This window comes from Mustelus asterias, chromosome 1 (genome assembly GCF_964213995.1).
Source record: "Mustelus asterias chromosome 1, sMusAst1.hap1.1, whole genome shotgun sequence".
In the NCBI taxonomy this organism is placed as follows: domain Eukaryota; kingdom Metazoa; phylum Chordata; class Chondrichthyes; order Carcharhiniformes; family Triakidae; genus Mustelus; species Mustelus asterias.
The window spans coordinates 143,036,779-143,063,881 of NC_135801.1; the positions used below are offsets into that span (position 1 = coordinate 143,036,779).

At 45.0% G+C, this 27,103-nt stretch overlaps 1 protein-coding gene across 3 annotated transcripts in view; it reads right to left on the bottom strand.

The window, feature by feature from the left end:
• The window catches only part of LOC144498472 (coiled-coil domain-containing protein 68-like), a 61,208-nt gene that overhangs the window by 28,492 nt on the left and 5,613 nt on the right, over positions 1-27,103 (bottom strand). For 2 of the 3 annotated variants that reach the window (XM_078219655.1, XM_078219664.1), the window contains exons 2-4: positions 22,286-22,424; positions 21,108-21,194; positions 9,761-9,910 (exon numbers count right to left, since the gene is read on the bottom strand). In XM_078219655.1, coding sequence (XP_078075781.1) covers positions 9,761-9,910; positions 21,108-21,194; positions 22,286-22,402 — 354 coding nt within the window. In that variant the 5' untranslated portion in view covers positions 22,403-22,424. Of the gene's footprint in view, positions 1-9,760; positions 9,911-21,107; positions 21,195-22,285; positions 22,425-26,534; positions 26,657-27,103 lie in introns of those variants that run through there. The other variant, XM_078219647.1, reaches the window with a different exon arrangement.

Sequence of the window (27,103 nt, forward strand, 5' to 3'; positions counted from 1 at the left end):
AGTCTGAAAGATGTGCTGGTTAGGTGCATTGACCCGAACATTGACCCGGAATGTGGCAACTAGGGGAATTTCACAGTAACTTCATTGCCGTGTAAGTAAGCCTTACTTGTGACTAATAAATAAACTTTACTTTAACTTTAAGGGATAATTTAACATGGCTAATCAATCTAACCCGCAATTCTTTGGACTGTGGGAGGAAGCCAGAGCACCCAGTGGAAACCCACACAAACATGGGGAGAACGTGCAGACTCCGCACAGACATTCACCCGAGGAATTGAACCCGGGTGCCTGGCACTGTGATGCAGGAGTGCTGACCGCTGTGCCACTGTGCCACTCATACAGTTGACCGACAAGAAACATTTCATTTTTTTTTTACCAGGTCTGCCTCATGCCAGCTTTTGTGATTTCTTGTCATCACCTTCTCCACGATTGGGGCCAATGAGTTGGTGCTCAAGCGAAAAAAAAGTTGCAAATTATTTGCAGTGAATTGAGTGCCCCTTTAATCAACTTACTGTCGAGAATCTAAGAGAAAAGCTGCAGAGATCAATGCACGGCGTTAGAAAATCATTTTTTTTTAATGCAGATCATGAATCTGCATCGAGAGTTGTGGGTGGAATGCTCAGATGATTCATAATGAGTCAGAGAATAATTTTGTCTGTGAGAGCTGAGCTTGAAACTCACAATTGGTTATGATGAACGACAGGACTTCAAAGTGGATGTACTTAAATAAAAATGCACACCTGGGTAAAGAGGAAACTCTGATTATAGCAGGAGTGATGGAAGGCTGAACCTGCATATTAGTTTTTTCACTGCGACCGACTACCTTCAGTTACCAACCCACTGTGCAACCATTTAATTATTTGTATTTTGTTCTGGAAGATTATGGAAACGAACATTTTCTCTTTTTTAAAATGTTGTTTTCCTCTGCAGATGTCAATGACATCCAAAAGGAGCTCAGGCCAGTGAAAAGTTGCAGTGTTATACAATACACTATCAATGCCACTCTCTACAGGCATGCTACATTTTTTATATTAGTGTCACAAGTTGGCTTACATTAACAGTGTAATGAAGTTACTGTGAAAACCCCCGAGTCGCCACACTCGCTTATAAATCTGGTTCATCTTATATTCATGGGTATAAATTAATTAAAGAGGGAAGAAAATGAGTTAAAATGAAATTAGTGAAAAGATTCATAACTCTTGTCTTGCTTTGTCACTTACATTTTTTACTGCTATAATTATAATTTCACACTTTCTGGGAACTCAGATAATTTCTGTACTTGTTCCTGGCTAATTGATTTGACATGTTAGATATAGGCGCATTGTCGTATCCTTCCGAAACAGCTAGATACGTTGGACAGGATATTCCAGTCCTGCTCGTGGCTTGGAGAGTGGCCAAAAGCCCATTGATTTTGGGCTGACGGGACCAGAAAATCCCACCCATTATCTACAGAAAGGCAGCGATTCACCTGAATGGAGACAAGTGCCTACACCAGCTGGCGCTGGTAGCGTACGTCAGGTGGGATTCACCTCCCTGAAAGATGCAAATGAGCAAATCACGAGAAACCAATTGACCAGACCTGCTGATCTCCGATGTCGGAGTCAGGACCCCTTCCCCCAAAAACAGAAATGTGACCCACTGCTGACTAGGGGTTCACCACCAAAGCCTCAGCAAAGATGGGGCATCCTCCCCGGCCCCTGGCAGGTCAGGCCATGTGCCTTAGCAGGGCGAACAGTGCACTGCCCCTGGCACCCTAATTGCTGACAACCTGGTCTGGCACTTTGGGCCCCAAGGGGGTTTAAGGAGGTAAAACCAGTGCGCATGTGTCCTCTGCCACTGCCAGGCTACAGGGAAAGGGTTGATAAAGGGTCCTGGGGTTTGGGGGGCTTAGGTTGAGGCAAGTGGTTGACTTTGCCACTCTCCCCCAGGATGGGGGTCTCGTGGATGGACTGCCCCTTCCAGCCTGGCAGACCTGAAGATCACCACTGTGATTAATATCTTCATTCCTGCCTGTCAGCTGTAAATATTTGAAGTGGAAAAGTCACTTTAATCTCCATGCCACCCACCTCCCAACACCCCCCCCCCCCCCACCCCCACCCCCCACCTCACCCCCCGATCAGGCAGGCTTTTAAATTGCAGCAGCACTCCATTCTGCAGCAGAAACTTCATTTTCTCCCTTCAGAAACTGCAGGTGTGAGCAGTCCCCTATGAAGTTGGCTGATGGAGACAAGATGTTCCCTTCTCCATAGCGTGCAGTCAGCCTCAGTGTATCCACACAGCTTTGATCTGAAGTCTCTGAGCCTTCCTAGCAAGCTGAAATCTTTGAAACCCTTTGTATTCCATTGAAAACCTTTGATCTCTGTCAATGTTATTGTGCAGTGCTTTGAAGTAGGTTTCCATTGTTTTAAACAGAATGAATCTTGGTCTGCATCATGAAGAGAACAGAACTAGTCACAGTAAGGTTTAACCAATGTCTTGTACAAGGACAAAATGGTATGTTTTATTTTGTAACATTGATCATGAAACTTTAGAGATTTAACACAAAGCTTTTTCTTTCACCATTTTATTCAGTTCCTGAAGGGTGTTTGTATAATTAACCTTCTGACATGTATACATTTCTCTTAGTCAACATCACTTTCCAAGTCTGAGCCATTTCCCTAACTCATCCAGATCTACATAAGTAGTTGAGCTTTCCTTTCAATCCTAACTCTCTCATATAATGAGGTATTGTCCACAGATGTGTTTATTATTCTCCCAATACCAATTGTTAAATCAATAATGAAGAGTAAAGGTCCGAGCAATGATCCTTGTGGAATGCCACTGGTAACAGATCTCTATGATGTGGAGATGCTGGCGTTGGACTGGGGTAAACACAGTAAGAAGTTTAACAACACCAGGTTAAAGTCCAACAGGTTTATTTGGTAGCAAAAGCCACACAAGCTTTCGGAGCTCTAAGCCCCTTCTTCAGGTGAGCTACCAAATAAACCTGTTGGACTTTAACCTGGTGTTGTTAAACTTCTTACAACAGATCTCTAAGCAGATCTCAATCCTGTGACAATAATTTTCTGCCTCCAGTTATTCAGCTAATTCTCAATTCAACACAGACAAACATACAGACATATGAAGTAGCAGCTAAAGTAGGCCATTCAGCCCATTGAATCTGCTCTGCCATTTAATAAGACCATGGGTGATCTGTTTGTGTTTCGAGTTCTACATTCTCATTTACCCCCTTCCTACCAAGAATCTATCTACCTCCACCTTAAAAATGTTCAGTGACCCTGCCTCACCGCCTTCTGAGACAGAGAGTTCGAAAGTCACTCAACCCTCTGAGAGAAAAAAAATCCTCAGCCCTTGTCCTAAAAGGGTAACTCTTAATTTCAAAACAGTGTTCTCTAGTTCTGTACTCACCCACAAGAGGAAACATCCCTTTCATGTTCACCTTGTCATTGAATCCTACAGTGCAGAAGGAGGCCATTTGGCCCATTGAGTCTGCACCGACCACAATCCCACCCAGGCCCTATCCCATAACCCCATGTATTTACCCTAGCTAGTGGCCCTGACACTAAGGGGCAATTTAGCATGGCCAATCCACCTAACTTAATCTTTGGAATGTGGGAGGAAACCAGAGTACCGGAGGAAACCCACGCAGACATGGGAGAACATGCAGACTCCACACAGACAGTGACCCAAGCCAGGAATCGAACCCGGGTCCCTGGCGCTGAGGCAGCAGTGCTAAACACTGTGCCACCGTGATGCCCCAAGATCAGTCAGGATCCTATATCGTCAAGATCATTCAGGACTCTATGTAGCCCATTCAAGTCGTTCTTCACTCTTTGAAACTTCAGTGCAAACAAGTCTGTCTAATCTTTCCTCATAAGACAACCAACTCATTCCAGATATCAATCTAGTAAACCTCCTCTGAACCACATCCAATGCATTTACATTCTTTCTTAAATAAGGAGATCAAAACTGCACACAGTATTTCAGATGAGGTCTCACCGATACCTTGTACAACTGAAGCACAGCATCCTTACTTTTATGTTCAATTCTTCTCATAATAAAGGATAGCATTCTATCAGCCTTCTTACTACTTGCTGTACCTGAATACTTTTTGTCACACGTACTGGAACACCTCGATCCCTTTGCATCTTGGAATTTTGCAGCCATTCTCCGTAAAAGTAATACTCTGTTTTCTTTTACTCTTCCTGACAAAGTGAACAACTTCACATTATCCCACATTATACTCCATCTGCCAAATTTTTGCCTGCTCATTCAACCTATCTATATTCATCTGCAAACACCAGATGCCCTCTTTACAACATAATTTTCTAGTTATCTTTGTGTCAGCTGCAAATTTAGCATTTACCAACTAATTCCACAAGAACATGTACCTTGTACAAAGCTTGTCGTTTTTGGCAGCTTATTACAAGTTTTCTGAAAACCCAGGCAGGCAATATCCCTCATCCTCTAACCTCCTGACTATTTCAAAAAAGATTTGTCACATTTGTTTGGCTTCCCAGAAGTTAGCTGTCTCTGATAATGCATTTCCTCTCAAGTAGTCTCTAAACAATAAGCATCTTATCATCTCCTAAAGTAAAGCCAATGGCCAGATAGTTCCCTCGTTCTGTGTCATTTTCCTTTTTAAGAATTGTAACTATATTGGTAACCTTCAAGCCTGAGGGAATAGCTGATGACATAGCCAAGCAGCTTGCAAAGCACCTCTCATTTCTGAACCCAGATGATTCTCTCAAAATAATTCCAAGTGTCAAATTCGAGTAAAATCCCCCATACTCTGTGCACCTGCATTATTCACGTGAAAATTCAGTGGGCAGTGCCTATTCCCGCTGAAGAGGCCGGCAGCAAAGGGCAGAATGGGCCATTGTGCATTCGCCAATCTGTCAGGGCCAAGACTGGTGCATGCACAGTAGCCCCGCGCGACCAGCCGCCTGGTCGCTGCCAGCTCAATCGCTGGTCAGCCCCACAACCCCGCAACGCTGCCCCTCCGGCCCCCAACCCTCCCGATCGCTGGTCCCCCGAATATGTCCAGGTCAGCCTCGACCCCACCCTCGTCCCTGGCCCACCTCGATCCCCCCCCGCCCCCCCCGCAGCTCCAATCTCCTGATTCCCCCCCCCCAATCGGCAGCCTCGACACTCCTCCACCGGCAGCCCCAACCCCCACCCCCCTGCAGCCCTGATTCCCCCCGGCAGACTGACCCCCTCCCCCCTCCCCGCCCAACCTGACATCCAGCCCTGATCGCTAGCCTCCCTCCCTCTGTCACTGATCGCAGTGCAGAGTGACAGCGGTACCCCGACCCCCATGATCTCTTCCCCCATAGGCCCTGCACCCTTGGCACTGTATAATGCCCGGTGGGCAGTGCCAAGGTATCCCCTGGGCATTGGCACTCTGCCCCTTGGGCAGTGCTGGGGGCCAGGCTGGCATTGCCAAGCTGGCAATGCCTGGGTGCACACTCCTTACCCCTGACCCTCTGGGAGGCCTTGATGGCCCCACTTCGCTCCAGCGGGGTCAGGCCCCCTGCTCCCTGCTCGTGGGGAGCTGTTGTAAACCACACTGGAGTGAACCACTCCTGGCTGGGGGTGGGGGAAACTCTAAAATGCCTGGAGGCTTCAGTCCTTAGCCCACTAATCATAGGTTAAATGTATTAATATCAGGATTTAAATAACTTATGTAGCTACGTGTGATTTCTGGTGCAGAGCTAATGGTGCTGATAATCCGACTGCCGGATACTTGTGGAGGCTGTGGTGGGCAGCAGGGAGCCCACTAAATGGCCTCTAGTTGAGTCTCTAAAGCTAAAGCAGTGCAGCAGGCTGGGAGAATCGCCCCCATCGTCTGGGCTGGAAGCCTGATGTATTTTAAAATTTTTTACTCTGGAGTCAGACTAGCTGAAGACTGAAGATTATACAATACCTGGCTCCATTCACAACTTTGTTTTAAATAGATACACTAGATGTTTCCTCAATATGCTCATTTGCATATCTAATGATATGAGCAGCTGAATATCAGGGGACAGCTATGCAGCAATTTAATTCCACCTCAAGCTGTATTAGTCAGCACAGTGAGAGGAGCATAATCCAAGAATACTGTTTGGCTTCTTCACTTCTCTCAAATTACTTTACTGAATGCCTTGCCAATTTAAAAAAATATATTTTTGGATTGAATTAGGGATATTCAAAAGCTACCTGTGCCCAAAGGATAGCAGGACATGGCACCCAACCAGGGAACAAATAACCTGGTTCAGGCCACCAAGCCCTCCTCAGGGTCTGGGTGAAGGGGTAGAGTACTGAATATATGATGAACATATTCCTAAGTGTGGACACCACCAGGTCATCTGGAAATATCACGCAGCAGGGAGATGACATTGAGAGATGGTATTGGGTGATGGTATTGGGCGATGGTATTGAGAGATGGCATTGAGAGATGGTTTGGGACGTGGCATGGGGAGGTGGCATTGGGAGGCGATTTGTGAGGTGGCATTGAGAGATGGTATTGGGAAGTGGTATTGGGAGATGGCATTGGGTAGTGGCATTGGGAGATGGCATCAACTCCTCAGAACTCCAGAACAGTGCCACAAGAGGTTTTATATCCTCAGCAGGGCAAGCAAATTAACACACTGCTCACCTCTTTCCTGTCTTGTTTGCCTACTTTGGGGGCCAGCACAAGCTTTGTAATCTTGAAGTAATATTTCCTGGTTAAAGGTACTTCCAACTCCTTATCCTGCATTATGTTATGTAGCTTCCGTAATGCACAAAACTGCATTACACAAAGCCAAAGCCTCTCCTCCCATGATTCAACAAGCTCATGTCCTTAAAACTCTTACTTCACCTCTCATGTTCCATTTGGCGCACACCCTTTATCTGCCAGCCGTAACTGCTTTACTTATCTACTTTGGGGGAAAGAAAGCATTGTACACTGCACACCGAGTATCGGCCACTGAGGGGCTGTCCCCAACTTTAAACTTCTTATCACCTTTGAAGACAGAGGACGGAATTCTCCAAAGCTCCTGCTGGCATGTTTGATGGTGGGCATGGGAGCAAGAATATGGTGGGAGGCCCAGTAATCATTTTCACACTGGTGTGAATTTGCAGCAGGATGGTGCCTGCCGCAGCAGAAAGAAAATCTGCCAGAGGCTGGCTTGAACCTCATTTACATCCCGTTAATGGAATGCAAATGAAGGACCTGTTCCAATACTGAATGTGGCATAAAACACTCGAGTGCATAACTATTGAGCTTGGGGCCAGATGAATTGGTGTGTTTTCCCACCGGCCACCGCAGTGGGAAACACTCCACGTTCCTGCCCCAACCATATCACTTAGTCTCAAAATGGGAGAATTCTGCCCAAGATCAGGCAATTCTTGAAGGTGTTCAGTTTTTACCATGAGGGAGGATGAGGGCACCAGAATCTTGCCTGTGCCAGGTTACTTCTCCCTTGGCAACCCTCTGAAACATAACATTCCACACACCCACTCTATCCCATATTCTGACAAGGGCTGTAAATGCATGGGAACACCACCACCTGCAACTTCCCCTCCAAGCCACACACCATCCTGGTAGATCTTCCACCAAAAGTATCGAGAGATTCCCCACTAAGTTTGTTCTAAGACTACAGGAGCAATTTTCAATTATGAGCAGGTGGCAGACAAGCTTCCCAATAATAGCCACATACATGGAAAGTTGTCTCCAATTTTTAGGCTGTCTTAAAAATATGATAGCAGTGAGAGGTCTAACGTTTTCATATCTGGTGTTGGGTCCATTCATTCATTTGAAGAGACGAGTGGACAGCACTTGGTACGAGTTTTAAAATGGTTTTCTTTTATTATCTGTACCTTTTCTTTTATTATCTGTACCTTTTAAGACCTGGCTGGCTGTAGAGATTTGCATTCTAATTAGTATTCTGTAACTTGATTTCTGTGTCTGTGCACTGTTGGAGAACAGATAACCACTCCATCTGACGAAGGAGCAGCACGCTCCGAAAGCTTATGGTATTTGCTACCAAATAAACCTGTTGGACTTTAACCTGGTGTTGTGAGACTTCTTACTGTGCTTACCCCAGTCCAACGCCGGCATCTCCACATCATTTCTTTTATTGAACAGAACTTTAAAATATTAACACGACAGAAGCAAAATAAAGCTAACTTGGAGAATGGCTTCTAAGCCAATCCCTCTAATCTAAGAACTGAGTTGAACTAAACTTGGACTGAACTCAAAACTGAAATTGAACACTCTAAAACCAAAATATATTTCAACCCTTAACTCGTTATTGGAAATTTTTTTTGCATACTGTCTGTCTAGAAAAACAATCCTTGCAGCTGCTGTTATGCGACTGTTGATTGCCTGCATTGTGTACCCTTCAGGAATGCAGTCAATTTTTAGCTAACCCGTTATGCCTTCTGATTCTACATGTAGTCAAGCTAGCTACAATTGTTCAGCTTAGCAGAGTTAGTTATCCCCTACAATCTAGCATTTAAATGTAATTGTACAAAGGCAGAAATATCTCAAAATGAAGCCTTTGCATAGAATGAAGCAAACAGGGCTAAGCATACATAGTATCCCTCATCTGGATAGAGATTATGACAGCTGAATTTACAAATGTTTTGCAATAACTTATACTGATACTCAAAAATGTGCATAATATCATAGGTTATAGAATCACTACAGTGCAGAAGGAGGTGATTCGGCCCATCGAGCTTGCACTGACAACAATTCCAACCCAGGTCCTATCCCCGTAACCCCACATACCCTGCTAGACCCCCTGACACTAAGGGTCAATTTAGCATGGCCAATTAACCTAACCTTCCCAACTTTGAATATTTACCCATTCTTTTGGGTGCAGACCGATTACAATTTGGTGCATTTGGTTCACACCAGAGATCTGGGCCGGAATTCACCGACCATTCACGTCCAGCGAGAACGGAGAATTTGTCACTCAACCAAATCTCCATTCACTGCAGTGGGACGGGAGAATCCCGGCTATGAGCAAGGTCGGAGAATCCGACCCCAACAGTAAATGACCTAAGAATGGAAAACAAAAAATGCACTGTATCTCCATAAGTCTCAGAAAGAGAATGGTTTTTACTCTTGTTTTCAGCAAATGCTGTTTCTATTCCAGATTTAAAAGCATGTATGGTTTTTGGTTTACCCCAAGGCTAGAAATTTGAAAGAAAATGACTGGTCAGTTCACAATGAGTCCAAAAGATTTAATGTCATAATTTTGAAACAGAGCTGCATTGGAGTGCATTGACTTCCAAAGGCACAGTGCAAACTGGAATAAGCTTGTAGTGCAAATAGTTATTATTAAAAAAGTCTTGCGAATTTTGCAGAGTAGCGGAATTGTGGAACAATAATATGATTGTTCAATAACACAGCGAAGAATACATATTTATTTGGCACATTATCATATCTTAGAAAAGTGTCTCATATGTTAACTTACTTGAAAGTATGCTGAGGTATAACAGACATGCACTTATTTTTCATAAGATTCTTCTCACAAGTAATGAAATGAACAGTTAGTCTGATATTTTTTGGTGATGTTGGTTGAGGGGGACCATGACAGTACAGGAAGCATGCATCTTTAACTCCCAACTAAGTAGGCAGATAAGACCACAGTTTAATAGCCATCCAACAATTCAGCACTCCCTTCATATTGCACCAATCACTCAATTTAGAGTGTGTGTCCCAGGCCTGTAGTGTCTTGACTTTCCACATTGCAGCAAAATTTGTGTCACAGTGATTAATATTCCATACCTTTGTTAATAGTTCCTTGTTTTCCCATTGAATAGCACGGAGCTGGGCGTCCTTTTCTTTGATCTGATCCAGGATCTGCCGATACTTGGAACAGAGCTCGGCCACACATGACTCAGATTCACTAACTTCAGGTAATTCCATTATTGGCCTCTATAAAGCAATAATTTATATTTAAATAGAGCCTTTAAGGTAATGAAATGTCCCAAGGTGCTTCCCTGGAGCATTATAAAACAAAATATAACACTGAACCCCATGAGGAGATGTTAGATCAGACCACCAAAAGTTTGAACAAAGAGGTAGGCTTTAATAAGTGTCTTGAAGAAAGAGAGACAGGCAGAGAGTTGCATGTAAGGAATTTCAGAGCTTGGGATCAAGGCAACTGAAGGCACAGCCACCGACGAACATGTAATTAAGATTGGGGATGTGCAAGAATTTGAGGAGCGCAGATATCTCAGAGGGTTGTGGGGCTGGAGAAGTTTACAGAAATCAGGAAGGGCAAGATCATGAAGGGATTTGTAACCAAGGATGAGAATTTTTAAAAAAAGACATGGGGCGAATTTTCCCGTTCCGCCCGCCACGGAAATCGTAGCGGTCACGGGGTGGTCCTTGGAAAGGTCTGTTGACCTCGGGCGGGATTTTCTGGTTTCAGGGCGAGCATGGCTGGAACATCCCATGGTTTGGCTGGGAGCCAATGTACATCAGCGAGCACAAGGATAAAAGCAAAATAGTGTGGATGTTGGAATCTGAAACAAAAACAGGAAATGCTGGAAAATCTCAGCAGGCCTAACAGCATCTGTGGGGAGAGAATAAAGCCAAAGTTTCAAATTTGGATGATCCTTCATCAGAGCTGAAAACAATAGAAAATAGGGTGCGATTAACACTGTTAGGGTGACCTTGGGTGGCTGCCTATGTGGAGTTTGCATGTTCTCCCTGTGACTGTGTGGGTCTCCGGTTTCCTCCCACAGTCCAAAGATGTGCAGGTTAGGTGGATTGTCCATGCTAAATTGCCCCTTCGTGTCCAAAGATGTATATGTTAGGAGGATTAGTGGGATAAATACGTACAGTTACGGATATAGGGCCTGAGTGAGATGTGCGGATTAGGTTGTTTGGCCATGTTAAATTGTCCCTTAGTGTCAGGGGATTAGCAGGGTAAATGTGTGGGGTTACAGGGATAGGGCCTGGATGGGAATGTTGTTGGTGCAGGTTCGATGGGCCGAATGGCCTCCTTCTGCACTACAGGGATACTATGATTCTGTGATTCTATGAGATTTTCTGTCAGAGAGAGCGAGACAGTGCAGACTCAATGGGCCGAATGGCCTCCTTTTGCACTGTAGTGATTCTATGATTCTATGAAATTGATGGTTAAGATTGAAACACTCAACTTATTTAAAAGGTCTGCATCTGAAGTGCTGTCACCTGCATGTTTACAGGACAGGTGCTGGAAAGTGGGATGAAAATGAAAGGCTGATTTATTTCTTTTTTTTGGCCAGTACAGATATGATGAGCTGAATGGCCTCTTTCTACACCGTAATGTTTCTAGTGTTCTATTGTTCTATGAAGACAGCTCACCATCAACTTCTCAAAGGCAATCAGGGATAGGCAATAAAATAATATACTGTCCTAGCCAGTGACACACATGTCCCGTGAAAATAATTTTAAAAATCACCCTCTTGCCACTTTGTAGATGTATAAAAGCTTACGTCATATGAACCATTACATCTACATGGAAAATGTATTCGGAATAATTAGCTTGTCACATGGAATTTCAGACTACAGCACTGAAATTAACCATCGTTTTACCTGAAAATCTCCCTCTCATTTAACTGGAAGAGGGCACGGCAAGTTCCTACAAATTCCACTCTCTTCATTATTTTAATGGAGGGATTTATTCATTAATCTAACGAGTTAAATTCTTCTGCTAAAATAGAAGATTTGGAACGTAGGAGAATGAGGGGTGACCTTATTGAGATGTGTAACATCATGAGGGGCAAAGATAGGATGAACACACATAGTCTTATTCCCGGGGTAGAGGAATTGAAAACCAGAGGGCATAGGTTTAAGGTGAGAGGGGAAAGATTTAAAAGGGACCTAAGGGGCAAACCTTTCACGCAGAGGCTGGTGCTTGTATGGAATGAGGTGCCAGAGAATGTGGTTGAGGCAGGTTCAATAGCAACATTTAGAAAGCATTTGGCTAAATATATGGATGGGAAAGGATTAGAGGAGTTTGGGCAAAATGCAGGCAATTGGGACTAGCTGGGAGGGCACCACGGTCAACATGGGCTGGTTGGGCCAAAGGGCCTGTCTCCGTGCTGTATTTCTCTATGACTCTGTAGCTGGAATTTTACTGCCCTGCCCGCCATGGGAATCGGAGTGGGTGAGGGGCAGAACATGGGAAGCTCTGTTGATCTCGGGCAGAATTTCATAGTTTTGGGACAAACGAGGCCATAAAATCCTACCCTTAGACTCTAAGATGGAAGAATTTCAAGTGAATGTGTCAAGTGCTCATATGATTTAATGTCAGAGCCTTCGAAATTCCTATCAAAACTATTTAATAAGTGAAGCAGACAACTGAACAATTTCTACCAAAATAGCTAGTGATATGAACAGAATCACAGTACAATCGTGTGAAGAAACTCCTGAGGGAATCATAACGAAGTGCATCAAGTTAGGTGGGGCATTGTAAACAACTAATGTATCATCAGGCGGTATCACTGAGTGAGTCAGACAATTTTTTCCGTCACACTCTGCAATGTGTTCCAGAGCACTGTATCAACACAAAAAAGTTTTTGAAACAATAATTACATTGTAGTTCCAACGAAAATGAAAGACTTGCATTTATATAGCACTTTGCATTTATATAGCACCTTTCACAACCTCAAAACACTTTCCAGCCAATACAGTACTTTAAAGGTGTATACACAGCAAATTCCAACAAACAGAAAAGTGATAAAGACCAGTTAATTTATTCTGGTGATGTTACTTGAAGGATCAACGTTAGCCACTTCTTTGCAAATCAGTGTCAAGGGACCGTTTACCTCTGCCTGAGAAAGCCTCAGTTTAATGTCTCATTATGTCGGACTGAAGTTCCCTGTCAGCTGCCTGGCTGTACAGCAATCTGAAAGGACGCATGTGCACGGCCATGCAAAAATAAACTTCAACAGACAACACACTTAAATAAATCATCTACACTCTTAAAAAAAAACAGGCTACGTTACCCCTGACTGTGCAATACTTTCTCAGTTAGAGTGGCAGTGGATTAATACTCATGATGCCACCACCAAACACATCTTCCCCTCACGCCCCCTGTCAGCATTCCACAGGGACCGTTCCCTCTGGAACACACTGGTCCACTCTTCCATCACACCCAACACCTCAGCCCCTGCCCATGGCACCTTCCCATGCAATCGCAGAAGGTGCAGCACCTGCCCGCTTATCTCCTCTCTGCTCACCATCCAAGGGCCTAAACAGTCTTTTCAGATGAAGCAGCGCTTCACTTGCACCTCCTTTAATCTGGTCTATTGCATTCGCTGCTGCCAATGTGGTCTACTCTACATCAGAGAGACCAAATGCTGACAGGGCGACTGCTTTGCTGAACACCTTCAGACCGTCTGCAAGCAGGAGCCTGACCATCTTGTCGCTTGCCATTTCAACACACCACCCTGGTTTCCTGTCCACATGTCCATCCTTGGCCTTTTGCAATGTTCTAGCGAACATCAATGCAAACTGGAGCACCTCAACTTCTGATTGGGCATTTCACAGCCTTCTGGACTGAACATTGAGTTCAACAAATTCAGAGCATGAGAACTCTCCCCTCCACCTTCACCCCATTCCCATTTATTTTATTTTGTTTTACTTGGTTTGATTGAACTTTAAAAAAAAATTATTTTCATTTCGTCCATCATTTCATTTTCCCACCTTTTAAATTTGCTTTCCATCTTTATTCCACTTACTACGATCCCCTCCGGTTCTTGTTACCTGTCTCAGGTCACCTTTAACACTCTGCTTACCTTTGTTGAGTCTGTGGTCTTTATAAGCTCTGTTTGTGAACAGAATTCCCACTCACCTGAAGAAGGGGCTAAGAGCTCCGAAAGCTCTTAGATAAATGATAAATGCAAAGTGATGCATTTTGGTGGGAATAATGTAGGGAGGAGCTACACGATAAATGGAAGAACCATAAAGGGTGTAGAGATGCAGAAGGACCTGGGTGTGCAAGTCCACAGATCTTTGAAGGTGACGTCACAGGTGGAGAAGGTGGTGAAGAAGGCATATGGCATGCTTGCCTTTATAGGACGGGGCATAGAGTATAAAAGTTGGGGTCTGATGTTGCAGATGTATAGAACGTTGGTTCGGCCGCATTTGGAATACTGCATCCAGTTCTGGTCGCCACACTACCAGAAGGACGTGGAGGCTTTGGAGAGAGTACAGAGGAGGTTTACCAGGATGTTGCCTGGTATGGAGGGGCTTGGTTATGAGGAGAGATTGGGGAAACTGGGGTTGTTCTCCTTGGAAAGACGGAGGATGAGGGGAGACTTAATAGAGGTGTATAAAATTATGAAAGGCATAGATAGGGTGAACGGTGGGAAGCTTTTCCCCGGGTCGGTGGTGACGTTCACGAGGGGTCATAGGTTCAAGGTGAAGGGGGGGAGGTTTAACACAGATATCAGAAGGACATATTTTACACAGAGGGTCGTGGGGGCCTGGAATGTGTTGCCGGGCAAGGTGGTGGAGGCGGACACACTGGGAACGTTTAAGACTTATCTAGACAGCTATATGAACGGAGTGGGAATGGAGGGATACAAAAGAGTGGTCTAGTTTGGACCAGGGAGCGGCGCGGGCTAATTGTTCTTTGTTTCTCGTTTCAAGGCTTCATTCTATGATCATCTTGCTGGTGCCAGTACAGAGCGAGACTGCGGATAGTTGGGAACCTGTCTCGGGGGCAGGGAATTCAGATGGTGTTTGTAAAGCAGAAGTGGAAATGAATAGGGTTGGGAAGCATTTTCTGATCAGGGCCAGTGTGATCTCCTGGACTCGTTTCGATCGCCTCAGGGGGTCGGAGAGGAATTTCCCAGATTTATTTTCCCCATATTGGCCCTGGGGTTTTCACTCTGGGTTTTCGCCTCTCCCTGGAGATCACATGGTCTGGAATGGGGGGGTGGGGGTGAGTTAATAGGTTGTGATGAACAAAGCATCGTAGCTGTGAGGGACAGCTCGGTGGATAGGATATTAGGATGTAGATAGGCTGGAAAATTGGGCGGGGATCCTGGATTCAGGATTCAATCCTGGACCGGGGAGCGGCGCGGGCTTGGAGGGCCGAAGGCCTGTTCCTGTGCTGTATTGTTCTTTGTTCCTTGTAGCTTGTGTGGCTTTTGCTACCAAATAAACCTGTTGGACTTTAACCTGGTGTTGTTAAACTTCTTACTACCTTTGTTCTGCCATTTACACATTCTGATCGCTAAATGGCCACTATCAGCACCCTTCTTAGCCATGATCACCACCACCATTACATTCCATTTGTCTTTTTTCTATGACATCTTTGTCAATCCTCCTTCCCCCTCACCCAGACTTACATAGAATTCCTACAGTGCAGAAGGAAGCCATTCAACCCATCGAGTCTGCACCGACAACAGTCCCACCCAGGCCCTATTCCCATAACCCCACATATTTATCCTGCCAATCCCCCTGACACTAATGGGGAATTTAGCATGGCCAATCAACCTAACCCACACATCTTTGGACTGTGGGAGGAAACCGGAGCAGCCGGAGGAAACCCACGCAGACACAGGGAGAATGTGCAAACTCCATACAGACGGTGACCCGAGGCCGGAATCGAACCCGGGTCCCTAGCGCTGTGAGGCAGCAGTGCTAACCACTGTGCCATCGTGCCATCCCTATCCAGCATAAATATTACCCTACATTCTATTGTCTTCAGCTCGGATGCAGGGTCATCCAGATTTGAAATGTTCACTCTATTCTCTCTCCATAGATGCTGTCAGACCAGCTGAGATTTTCCAGCAATTTCTGTTTTTGAGTCAGGGAAGATAGTGGTGTAGTGGTAATGGACTAGTACTCCAGCAGCCAAGGCTATATTGCCGTAGTACATGGGTTCAAATCCCACTAGGGCAGCTGATGAAAAAGATTTGGAATATAAAGTTAGTCTCAGCAATGGTGACCATAAAATTCACTAATTTTAGGGAAGGACAGCTGTCATTCTTACTAAATGTGACCCCAGGCTCACAGCAATGTGGTTGATTCTTTACTGCCCTACGATATAGCCAAGCAAGCCACTCAGCACATGGGCAATTAGGGATAGGCAACAAATGTTGGCCTTGGCAGTCACACCCACATCTCATGAAAGAATTAAAAACGTCTGAAGGTATTCTGGTGTTACATCAACCAACATATGGCAATGTAATTGTGGTTATCAGTCATTCTGCCCAACAGATCTATGCTGATGTTTATAGAAACATAGAAGACAGGAGCAGGAGGAGGCCATTTGGCCCTTCGAGCCTGCTCCGCCATTCATCACAATCATGGCTGAATTCAATAGCCTAATCCTGCTTTATCCCCATAACCTTTGATCCCATTCGCCCCAAGTGATATCTAGCCGCCTCTTGAATACATTCAATGTTTTGGCATCAATACTTCCTGTGGTAATGAATTCCACAGGCTCACCATCCTTTGGGTGAAGAAATGTCTCCTCACCTCCGTCCTAAATGGTCCACCCCGAATCCTCAGACTGTGGCCCCTGGTTCTGGACTCCTTCACGACCGGGGACTTCCTCCCTGCATCTACCCTGTCTCGTCCTGTTAGAATTTTATAAGTCTCTATGAGGTCCCCCCTCATTCGTTTGAACTCCAGTATAAACAATCCTAACCAGTCAATCTCTCCTCATACATCAATCCCACCATCCCCGGAATCAGCCTGGTAAACCTTCGCTGCACTCGCTCGAGGGCAAGAAATTCTTTCCTCAGAAAAGGCGACCAAACTGCACATAATACTCCAGGTATTGGCCTCACCAAGGCCCTGTATAATTGCAACAACACATCCCTGCTCCTGTACTCGAAACCTCTCGCAATGAAGGCCAACATGCCATTTGCTTTCTTTATCCCTGTTTGTGAGTGGTGCACAAGGACACCAGGTCCCACTGCACACTCCCCTCTCCCAATTTTCAGCTGTTCAGGTAGTAATCTGCCTTCTTGTTTTTGCTTCCAAAGTGCATTATACTGCATCTGCCATTGATTTGCCCACTCACCCAATCTGTCCAGGTAATTCTGAAGGATTTTACAGTTCACCCTCCGACCCAACTTGGTGTCCTCTGCAAACTTTGAGATGTTACATTTTGTTCTCTCATCCAAATCATTAATATATATTGTGAATAGCTGGGATCCCAGCACCGATCCCTGTGGTACCCCACTAGTTACTGCCTCACGATTTGAAAAGCACCCATTAATTCATACTCTTTGTTTCCTCTCTGCCAACCAGTTTTCTATCCATCTCAATGCACTTCCTCCAATCCCATGTGCTTTAATCTTGCATGATAATCTGTTATGCGGGACTTTGTCAAGTGCTTTTTGAAAGTCCAAATATACCACATCGACTGGCTCCCCTTTGTCAACTCTACTAGTTACACCTTCAAAGAATTCCAACAGATTGCCAAGCATGATTTCCCCTTCATAAATCCATGCTGACTCTATCTGATCCTGCCACTGCTTTCCACTGCCTGCCACTGCTGCCATACAAGTCTTCTTCTTCTAACCCTATTACACATCCACTTTTTCCTTTGTGCATTTTTAAACTTCGCCTGAAGTGTATTTATGATAATTTATGAATGTTGCGATGGCAAATTCCACTTTTTTGCACTCTGGGTAAAGAATTGAGCTTCTCCTAAATTCATTGTTGTATTTATTCCTGACAATCTTATACATTTGACCCCTAGTTCTAATGTTATAATCAAGAATTCCTACAGTGCAGAAGGAGGCCATTTGGTCCATCAACTCAGCGGCTTACCCAGACCTACCCTCCCCAATTCCTGTAAACTCACACATTCACATCACTAATCCCTCTTACACATTCTGGGACACTAAAGGGCAATTTAGCATGGCCAATCCATCTAACCTGCACATATTTGGACTGTGGGAGGAAACCGGAGCACCCGGAGGAAACCAACACAGCCATGGGGAGAACATGCAAACTCCACACAGACCGTCACCCAAGGCCGGAATTGAACCAGGGGACCTGGAGCTGTGAGGCAGCAGTGCTAACCACTGTGCCACTGAGCCGCCCTGGAAATATTTTCACTACGTCTACTCTATCAAAACCCTTCCGTAATTTTAAAGACTTCTATCAGGTCTAAAGGAAAGACACCCAATGTATTCAAGCTTCTTGATCGGTATAAACTCTCAGTTCTACTATCATTCCTGCAAAGATATCCTGCACCTTCTCCAGTGTCGCCCAAATCATCTTTTGAAAAAGAGACCAGAACTGTTCACAGTACTGCAACTTTAATTTCTATGGTTCTTCCTCAGGAACAGAGATATTTCCAAAAATCTTGTAATGTTCATGAATAGCTTAGACATAGAGGAGGGGTCAAAGATTGCCAAATGACAAAGCCCAGGTTTGACTGTAGGTTAAGCAATAGATTTTGAGGTTTTTGAATGTAGGGAAGGAGGTGTCAAGGAGAAAATGTGATGACAGCGATATAGTGGTTGAAAAGGTTGGAGTAGAGGGAGTGAGGAGCAGGATATGAGTCCTGTCAGATCAGAGAGTACCTGAGAGAACATCATAGCACGATGAAGAGATCAAATAAGCAATTTTGTTTTGTACCCACAGGCCAGGTTCTTTAAGAGCAATCAGAATGCTTCACCGTCAATAACCAAAGGTCAGGCCCACAGCTATTGATCTCTCACGTTTCAAATTGGTCATTTCAAAGATTCGGCCTAAACCACTTCTCAGCATAACTAGTCTGGCCACAGGCATCAAACTTGCCCTTTCCCTGACCAGCCCCCGGCAAAGGGAGGGTAAGATCATCCACACACCAAATCTTCTCCCTTTCCCACCTGATGATGCTTAATTAGCTGGCAGCACTCCTCACCTTGTGAAAGGCTATATTGGTGCAAGTTATTTCTTTTATCCTTTACTGACCAAGTGATTATTCTTTATCCATAGGGTTGACATACATAAAGTTGTTCAACCCTGATGAATATCAACCTGAATGTCCTCATTCAAAGTCTACATGCAAAACACCCACTTTCCAACAGAGGTCACTGAATGGTGATCAGCTGGATCTCGGTTGATTTTTCCTTCCTCTATCCCAGGGATATGTGGTCAACAATAACCCATTTATTGCTGCTTTGACTGAAATCCACTAACTCTGTACAGTCTACTGGTCCAACCATGGAACATCAGGAATACTTTATCTGATTGCTTAGTCTACGCGGTAGTGTGTCAGTAAGGGGTAGAAAGTTGGATGGAGATTCATTATGCTGGATGTCTGCCTGTTTGGCATATGTTGTATTTCCCTCTGGAAACGATGCCATTGAAAACACATTCAAATCAGTTAATAAATACCAGAATGGGATCATTCATCACAATTTCTGTCTATAATGCCTTGAGCTGATGATGGATGTTACTTCCACTAATGAGAATTGGAAGACTGGCTATACTCTTGTGAAAACAATTGGTGGCACGGTGGGACAGTGGTTAGCACTGCTGCCTCACAGCGCCAGGAACCTGGGTTCAATTCCGGCCTCGGGTGACTGCCTGCGTGGAGTTTCCAAATTCTCCCCGTGTCTGCATGGGTTTCCTCTGGGTGCTCCGGTTTCCACCCACACTCCTAAACTGTGCAGGTTAGGTGGATTGGCCATGCTAATTTGTTCCTTAGGGCCTGATTTTACTATTGCGTTGAGCCCGTTTTCGGGCACGAAAACTTGGTAAAGTTGGGCATGAGACTAGTAGCGCGATCCTCGCCCACCTCCGCGCCAGTTCCCCCTTTACCAAGGCCCGAAAATGGCCGCAATCGGGACCGCACCTGAAATGGGTGTGACGGTCATTTAAATGGATTTGCATGTATTTAAATTGACATAATGGGCTGCATGCCCAATTTTACCGGCAATTCCCCCTTTACAACCACGTTTGCCCATCGAGAATCAGTGCAAAACAGACATGCTCCATAGAAGTCCAATTCGGGTGCTCCAGTTAGTGAGGAGGTAGGGGCCAAGCATCCGATGGCTCTCTGCTTGAGATCGGTGGGGCGGCGGGGAGGGGTGGGGGGGGGGTGTCCGCTGCCACTCTGCCTGAGATCAGTAGAAGGGAAGGGGGGAGTGGCCCATGTTCTGTCTGGGTGGCGGGGGTCTGGGGGGATAAGGGGGTCAGTAATGTTGTGGGGGTGGGGCAATGTCTGGGGGCCAAGGGAAGTCATTATCCGGCCTGGGAGGATGTGGCAGGGGAGCACCATTTTAACTTTTTTTTCTGCGCATGCACAGTTGTAGGCGCCGATCGGAGCTGCAGGGTTTCGGGTGCGTTAAGCCCCGCCCACAGGCTTGTGCAGCGCGATTCGGAATCGCTGATATTTTTGCAGACAGAGTGTGTAGGGGGGTGCCTGAGAACGGGTCTAAAAGTCGGATCTGAAACACTCCCAGTTTCAAGTCCGCCCAGCACTTAGAATCAAAATGCTAAAATAGTGCCGTTAGTGTCCAAAGGTGTGTAGGTTAGGGGGATTAGCCATGGTAAATGCATAGGCTTATGGGAATGGGGGGGGTGGGATGTGTGTTTGGGTAGGATGCTCTTTCGGAGAGTCAGTGCAGACTCAATGGGCTGAATGGCCTCCTTCTGCACTGTAGGGACTCTATGATTCTTAGTGCCTTAAATAATGTTTTCTGGCATCCATTCTTTGCTAGAACTGAAAGAAGAGGTTTAAATGCATTCAACTGCAGAGCCAGGCCCACTCTCCTCCATGTGCAGTTTTGGCCAATCAGTTTCACATCTGCACACTTGGGTGACAGCTGGCACAAAACTGTTCCTGTAGCTATTATTCTACCCCATTCACTATGGCACCCTCCATTGTACAGGTGGAACAATCACTGGGGACATGCCAAAATTATTTGCAAATGGCTGGGAAAGTGGCTACAAATCCTACCAACCATACAACAGCAAAGGAGGGAACCTCAATCTGCTGAGCAAGTGTTGAAGCTCAATTACCCACTTGACTGTCCGGGTAGCTTGATAACAAAAGGTTCTTGTATGAACAAGTAACCCACTGATAATAGTTTACAGTTGATGGTGCTCACTCCAGAGATTTTTCCTTAGCAACGTTTAAATCAGCAAATGTAAATAATGTCGCTCAGAGTACCTTCATTTCATGAGTTTGTTGGCCATCAGTCACCACGTCCTCATTCCCAAACAGCTGTTGTCGCATTTTCTGCAATGTAATTCGCATCTAGATAGAAAGATTAAAAGTCTGAACAACTGACATCTTTAAACTCAACTTGCTCATAAATTGAGCTCCAGGTTTTTCTGGGGGTCTTTGCCTTGACCAGGCCTTCATATTAAATATTTCAGTTACAACAAGCAGACCTCCTGAGATTATACATTGTTTTCTAACGTAGGGGTACTGTACCATGCATTGAATAATGTACTATTTTGTAATAAGTTGTTGCTAAGATAGCCTTTCCTTTCAAGGCAAGATAATCTAATTGCTGTTACACCTTGAGGTTATTCAATTGTTGCTTGGTCAGAACACGTTGCTGAATGGAAGATGCTTATCAGTTCAATATTGCAGTGGTGTACCTCCCAGAAATGTAAGATCTGTCTTGAAAAAATGGAACCTTCCGCACCCATTATTTTGGGTAAAAGATAGGTACACTCGGCTTGGGATGAGAGAGCACTGTATTCCAAATCCATTAAGATGCCCACCCAAAACTACTGTTAGGCTCATTGCCTATGAAAATCATGGAATCATAGAATGGTAACAGCACAGAAGAAGGCAGTTCGGGCCATTGTGTCTGTACTGGCCCTCCCAGGGAGCAATTCACCTGGTGTATTTTCCCCGCAGCCCTGCATTTCTTTCCCTTTCCAGATAGTGATCCAATTCCCTTTTGAAGGCCTCTGCTGACCCTACATCTGCTGCACTCTCAGACAATGGGGCACCATAGGCCCATTTCAGGCCCTTCCAGATGGTGGATCGAGACTGACTGCACCTTGCATTGTCCATATTGCAGTAAGTTTTCCCTTGCCGCTTTGCTGATCCCCTGATGCCCCTGCTTACAAATCTCCACATTGCTCCTCAATTTACGTCAGCCAACTTTCATGCTGACTATGTCTGTCATTGCCCAGATGGCACAAAAGGACCAATTTTGCATGATCTTCTTATGAGTCAGTTTCAGTGTAGTGGATAATGCTGACGTTCCATGAATTAACCAAATAAATCATCAAGGGAGTCACAAGTGGCCGTTTTAACAGCCAATAACAATACATTGGTCAGCAAATCTGGACAAAGTAGCTTATGAATCATCAGGATTATTATTTCACCTTTTTTATGTATTCTGTCTCTTCCTGAATTTGAACTGTGGTGGAATTATAGTACAGCCTTTTTCCTCCTGGTTCATGGCTGTTGTTTTCCAACACTCTGGGCTCGGTGCAGTACATGGTGGTGCAATAATGATGTGACCTTTTTAGGTGACAAAGAAAGGAAAAATTATATCATCATTATATTATGTGATTCCTTAATTCATTTTATTGTTTTATAAGCCTAAATAGTGCTTGTGTTTATTCAGATTAATATGAATTATCTTCTCTCATACAGAAAATGTTTAGTTCAAGTCTTTTTTATTCCATTTATGGACCTTGCAAGTGATGCCCATATTCCAGGAATGAATTAAAAATATGAAGGCTATCAGAGGAAGTGACACAGTGGCAGTATTGCTGGACTCGTGATCCAGAGCCCTGAGTACGAATCACACCTTGGCAGATGGTGAAACCTGAATCCAATTTTTTAAAATCTGGAATTTTAAAAAAAAGTCTAATGATGACCATGGAACTATTGCTGTTTGTCATAAAAACCCATGTGATTCACTGATGTCCTTTAGGGGAGGAAATTTGTTGGTCTTACCTGGCCTACAGGTGACTCCAAATCCACAGTAATGTGGTTGACTCTTAAAGGTCCTCAGGAATGGGTAGTAAATGTTGGCTCAGCCAGCGACGCCCACATCCCATAAATGAATTTTTAAAAAAGTCTTGTAAGGACCAGGATAGAAGAAGTATGCTGTTTATCTAGCTGCATTACTCAACAGGTTGCATCATTAGTCTAACAGAGGAACATAGGAATTAGGAGCAGAAGTAGGCAAATGCAGCCCTTTGAGCCTGCTCCGCCATTTAATGAGATCATGGCTGATTTCTCTCTGGTCTCATATCCACCTCCCCACCTGTTCCCCATATCTCATAGAATCATAGAAACCCTATAGTGCAGAAGGAGGCCATTCGGCCCATCGAGTCTGCACCAACCACAATCCCACTCAGGCCCTACCCCCACATATTTACCCGCTAATCCCTCTAACCTACGCATCTCAGGACTCTAAGGGACAATTTTTAACCTGGCCAATCAACCTAACCCGCACATCTTTGGACTGTGGGAGGAAACCGGAGCACCCGGAGGAAACCCACGCAGACACGAGGAGAATGTGCAAACTCCACACAGACAGTGACCCAAGCGGGAATCGAACCCAGGTCCCTGGAGCTGTGAGGCAGCAGTGCTAACCACTGTGCTACCGTGCCACCCTTATCCTTTTTTAAAATTAGAAATACGTCTATCTCCTTCTTGAAACCATTCAACGATTCAGACTCCACTGCGCTACGGGGCAGCGAGTCCCACAAATTCACCACCCTCAGTGAGAAGTAGTTCCTCCTTATCTCAGTTTTAAATCTACCACCTCTCAACCTATGCCTGTGACTTCTTGTGCTAAATTGCCCCATAAGAGGAAACATTTGGTCTACACTTACTTTATCAATTCCTTTAAAAATTTTATATACCTCGATCAGACGGCACGGTAGCACAGTGGTTAGCACTGCTGCTTCACAGCTCCAGGGACCTGGGTTCGATTCCCGACTTGGGTCACTGTCTGTGTGGAGTTTGCACATTCTCCTCGTGTCTGCATGGGTTTCCTCCGGGTGCTCCGGTTTCCTCCCACAGTCCAAAGATGTGCAGGTTAGGTTGATTGGCCAGGTTAAAAATTGCCCCCTCGAGTCCTGAGATGTGTAGATTAGAGGGATTAGAGGGGGTAGGGCATCGGTGGGATTGTGGTCGGTGCAGACTTGATGGGCCGAATGGCCTCCTTCTGCATTGTAGGGTTTCTATGATTCTATGATTCTATGAGATCCCCTCTCATCCTTCTAAATGCCAGCGAGTACAAGCCCAAACTGTTCAGTCTTTCCTCATATGTCAATCCTTTCATCCCCCAAATCAATCTGGTGAACCTCCTCTGAACTGCTTCCAATGCCACCACATCCTTCCTCAAATAAGGAGAACAAAACTGGACACAATATTCCAGATATTGTTTCACCAACACCCTATACAATTGCAACACTTCTCTATTCAACATCCCATTTGCCTTTTTTTATCACATGCTACACCTGCATACCAACCTCAAGTTTAATTTACTCACCAAAATGACTAATTATTTACCTTCACTGTTGTGATACCCAGAATAAAAGAGACTTTAACCAGGTTTCTTTCAATAAACTCAGAATAATTGATGTATTATAAAATTTAACTTCTTTTTGAAAACAATTTGCAGGAACTGGTATGTGGTGAACCATCGTTGGTTCCCACCAGGTAGTACTGAGCCAGGGTCTGGCCAGTATTATGAGTCTGTATATATGTTACTGTTGGGGTTAGGGTTGGGCTGTTCTACATGTTACTGTTGGGGTTAGGGTTGGGCTGTTCTACCTGTATTATTGTTATTATGGTACATCCCAGTCGGGCTCCGCCTCCTGGGAGAGGTATAAAGGTCACTGCTCTGTCTGGGACCCTTCAGTCTGGGATTGTGTATTATATATGGTAGCTCTATTGTAGTAGTCAATAAAAGCCTTTATTTCTTCGAGCATCTCTAGCCTCGTGAGTTATATCGCGCGTCATGGTATACACACAATTGTACTCTGGAATTATAACTATCTATCCTCGTTTTAAAAAAATATCCCAGCACACACACAAACACATGCACAAGCAAACAAACAAACAAAGGACAAACAGATAGGATCTCTGCAAAAATGGACCTCACAGGATAGGCTTTATAAAACAAAGGATAAAGTTCACAGGGTTTTTATGCTGTTGATCTGGATTTCCTTCATGTGAAGCCAAGCCGCTGGTCCCAGTAGATGTATGGAGACTCACCAGCAGAGCCTCGGTGTGGAGGTAAAGATAGAGATGGATCAATCTCCTCACCTCAGCTTTTAAGGTTTCCAAATGAAGACAAGTTATACCCAGATGAGGATTCTCTGGTTGCAGGTTGATAAACCACACGTTGCATTTCAGGCAAGGTAGGGAGAAGGAGAGTCAGGGCAGCCTTCCTCCTCAGCTTATTCCCCAAAACAAACTGATTTTGAAAGCGACAGATGCAAAACTCAAATCTTGTCTTTGTCATGTGATTTCTAGTAAACCACTAGCCTTTGTCAATTTTCCCATCAACTAAATATTGCTGTGCAAACAAGCACATAGCCCATTCCCCCTCAAGTGGTCAAGTGATATCTTAGAAAAAGACAGACTTGCTCCCAGTCCAAGGCGAACTGGTGACCTTTATAATAAAAATTCAAGGGCAGGATTTTCTGATTTTTTCGGCTAAGTGTTAATGCAAGCGAGAAAAGTGGCGAGTAGCCTGCTGGCTGCACTGCTGGATTTTTCCAGCATACTTTTTGACACAGGAGGTGGGCAGGTCCCATGATGTCATGATGGTGGGGTAGGCTCTGAATGGGCATGTCCTGTCAGCAACTTCAACGCTCACCCATCCTCACCATCAGAACAGAATCCCCCCCAGGGGCATGGAAGACCCCCTCCATGGACACGGACATGGAATCTCCCAGTCCATGGAACACAACCCGTGCAAAATCCCATTTTTGAGCTTAAACTCTGTCCTGTTTTTAAGCTGCATTTTATGCTAACTTCACCCCTTTGCTAAATTTGACAGATCAAGGTGTCAATATCTGGAATGTCAATTTCATTTTAAGAAATTATTTTGTGATTTCCCCCGCCCCGGCCCCTGAATTTCTTTCACCATAATGAGTTTAGCCACTGGAGCTGCCATTCACACCCACGGTGGGTGGCAGTGATTAGCACTGCTGCCTCACAGCACCAGGGACCCAGGTTCGATTCCAGCTTTGGTCACTGTCTGTGCGGAGTTTGCACATTCTCCCCTTGTCTGTGCGGGTTTCCTCCGGGTGCTCCGGTTTCCTCCTACAGTCCAAAGATGTGCAGGCTAGGTAGATTGGCCATGCTAAATTGACCCTAGTGTCAGGGGGATTAGCAAGGTAAATGTGTGGGGTTACAGGAATAGGGCCTGGGTGGGATTGTGGTTGGTACAGTCTCGATGGGCTGAATGGCTTCCTTCTGTACTGTAGGGATTCTATGATTCACAACCCGTGGCACCTCCCTGCAGAACCATCCTGGCACTAAGTGTCAGAAGGCAGTGCCAGGCCAGCAATAGAGGAGAGTTTCTGGGCAGTGCTGGGGTACTTCCCAGGTGTGACCTCCCCCCCCACTGCCCCTACCCCGCCCAAAGGCCGTACTTACCTATATACCTTCGGTGGGTTCTGTTCAGCAGCTGCCCATGATGGGGGCCTCTCATGATTCATGTTGGCCTGAGGGCATGCCGATGTGAATGGACAGTCCAACATAGGGGGGCAATCAGGTGTAAATGCCTGATCTGTAGTGCAAATGAGATGTAAATTGAGAGCCCGACTTTATCATGTCATCAGAAATCCCACCAGCGTAAAAGTGTTTTTGGGTCTCTTGCTCGATTCTCCACCCCCTCTGCCACTCCTGTTCAATTCTACCATGTTATGGCTACTATTTCCGAGAGGATCTTGTACTCTGAGATTGTTCACTAAATCTGCCTGATTACATATTACCACATCCAAAATACTTTGATCTCTGGTTGGATCCACAACTTATTGCTCTCAGAAACTGTTCCGAATACAGTCTATGAATTCTTTCTCATGGCTACCTCTGCCAATTTGATTTTCCCAATCCATCTGAAGATTAAAATCACCCAGTATTAAAGTACTGCCACTTCTACATGCCCTCGGTAACTCCTGATTTATTCTCCATCCTACAGTACATCTACTGTTAGGGAGCCTGTT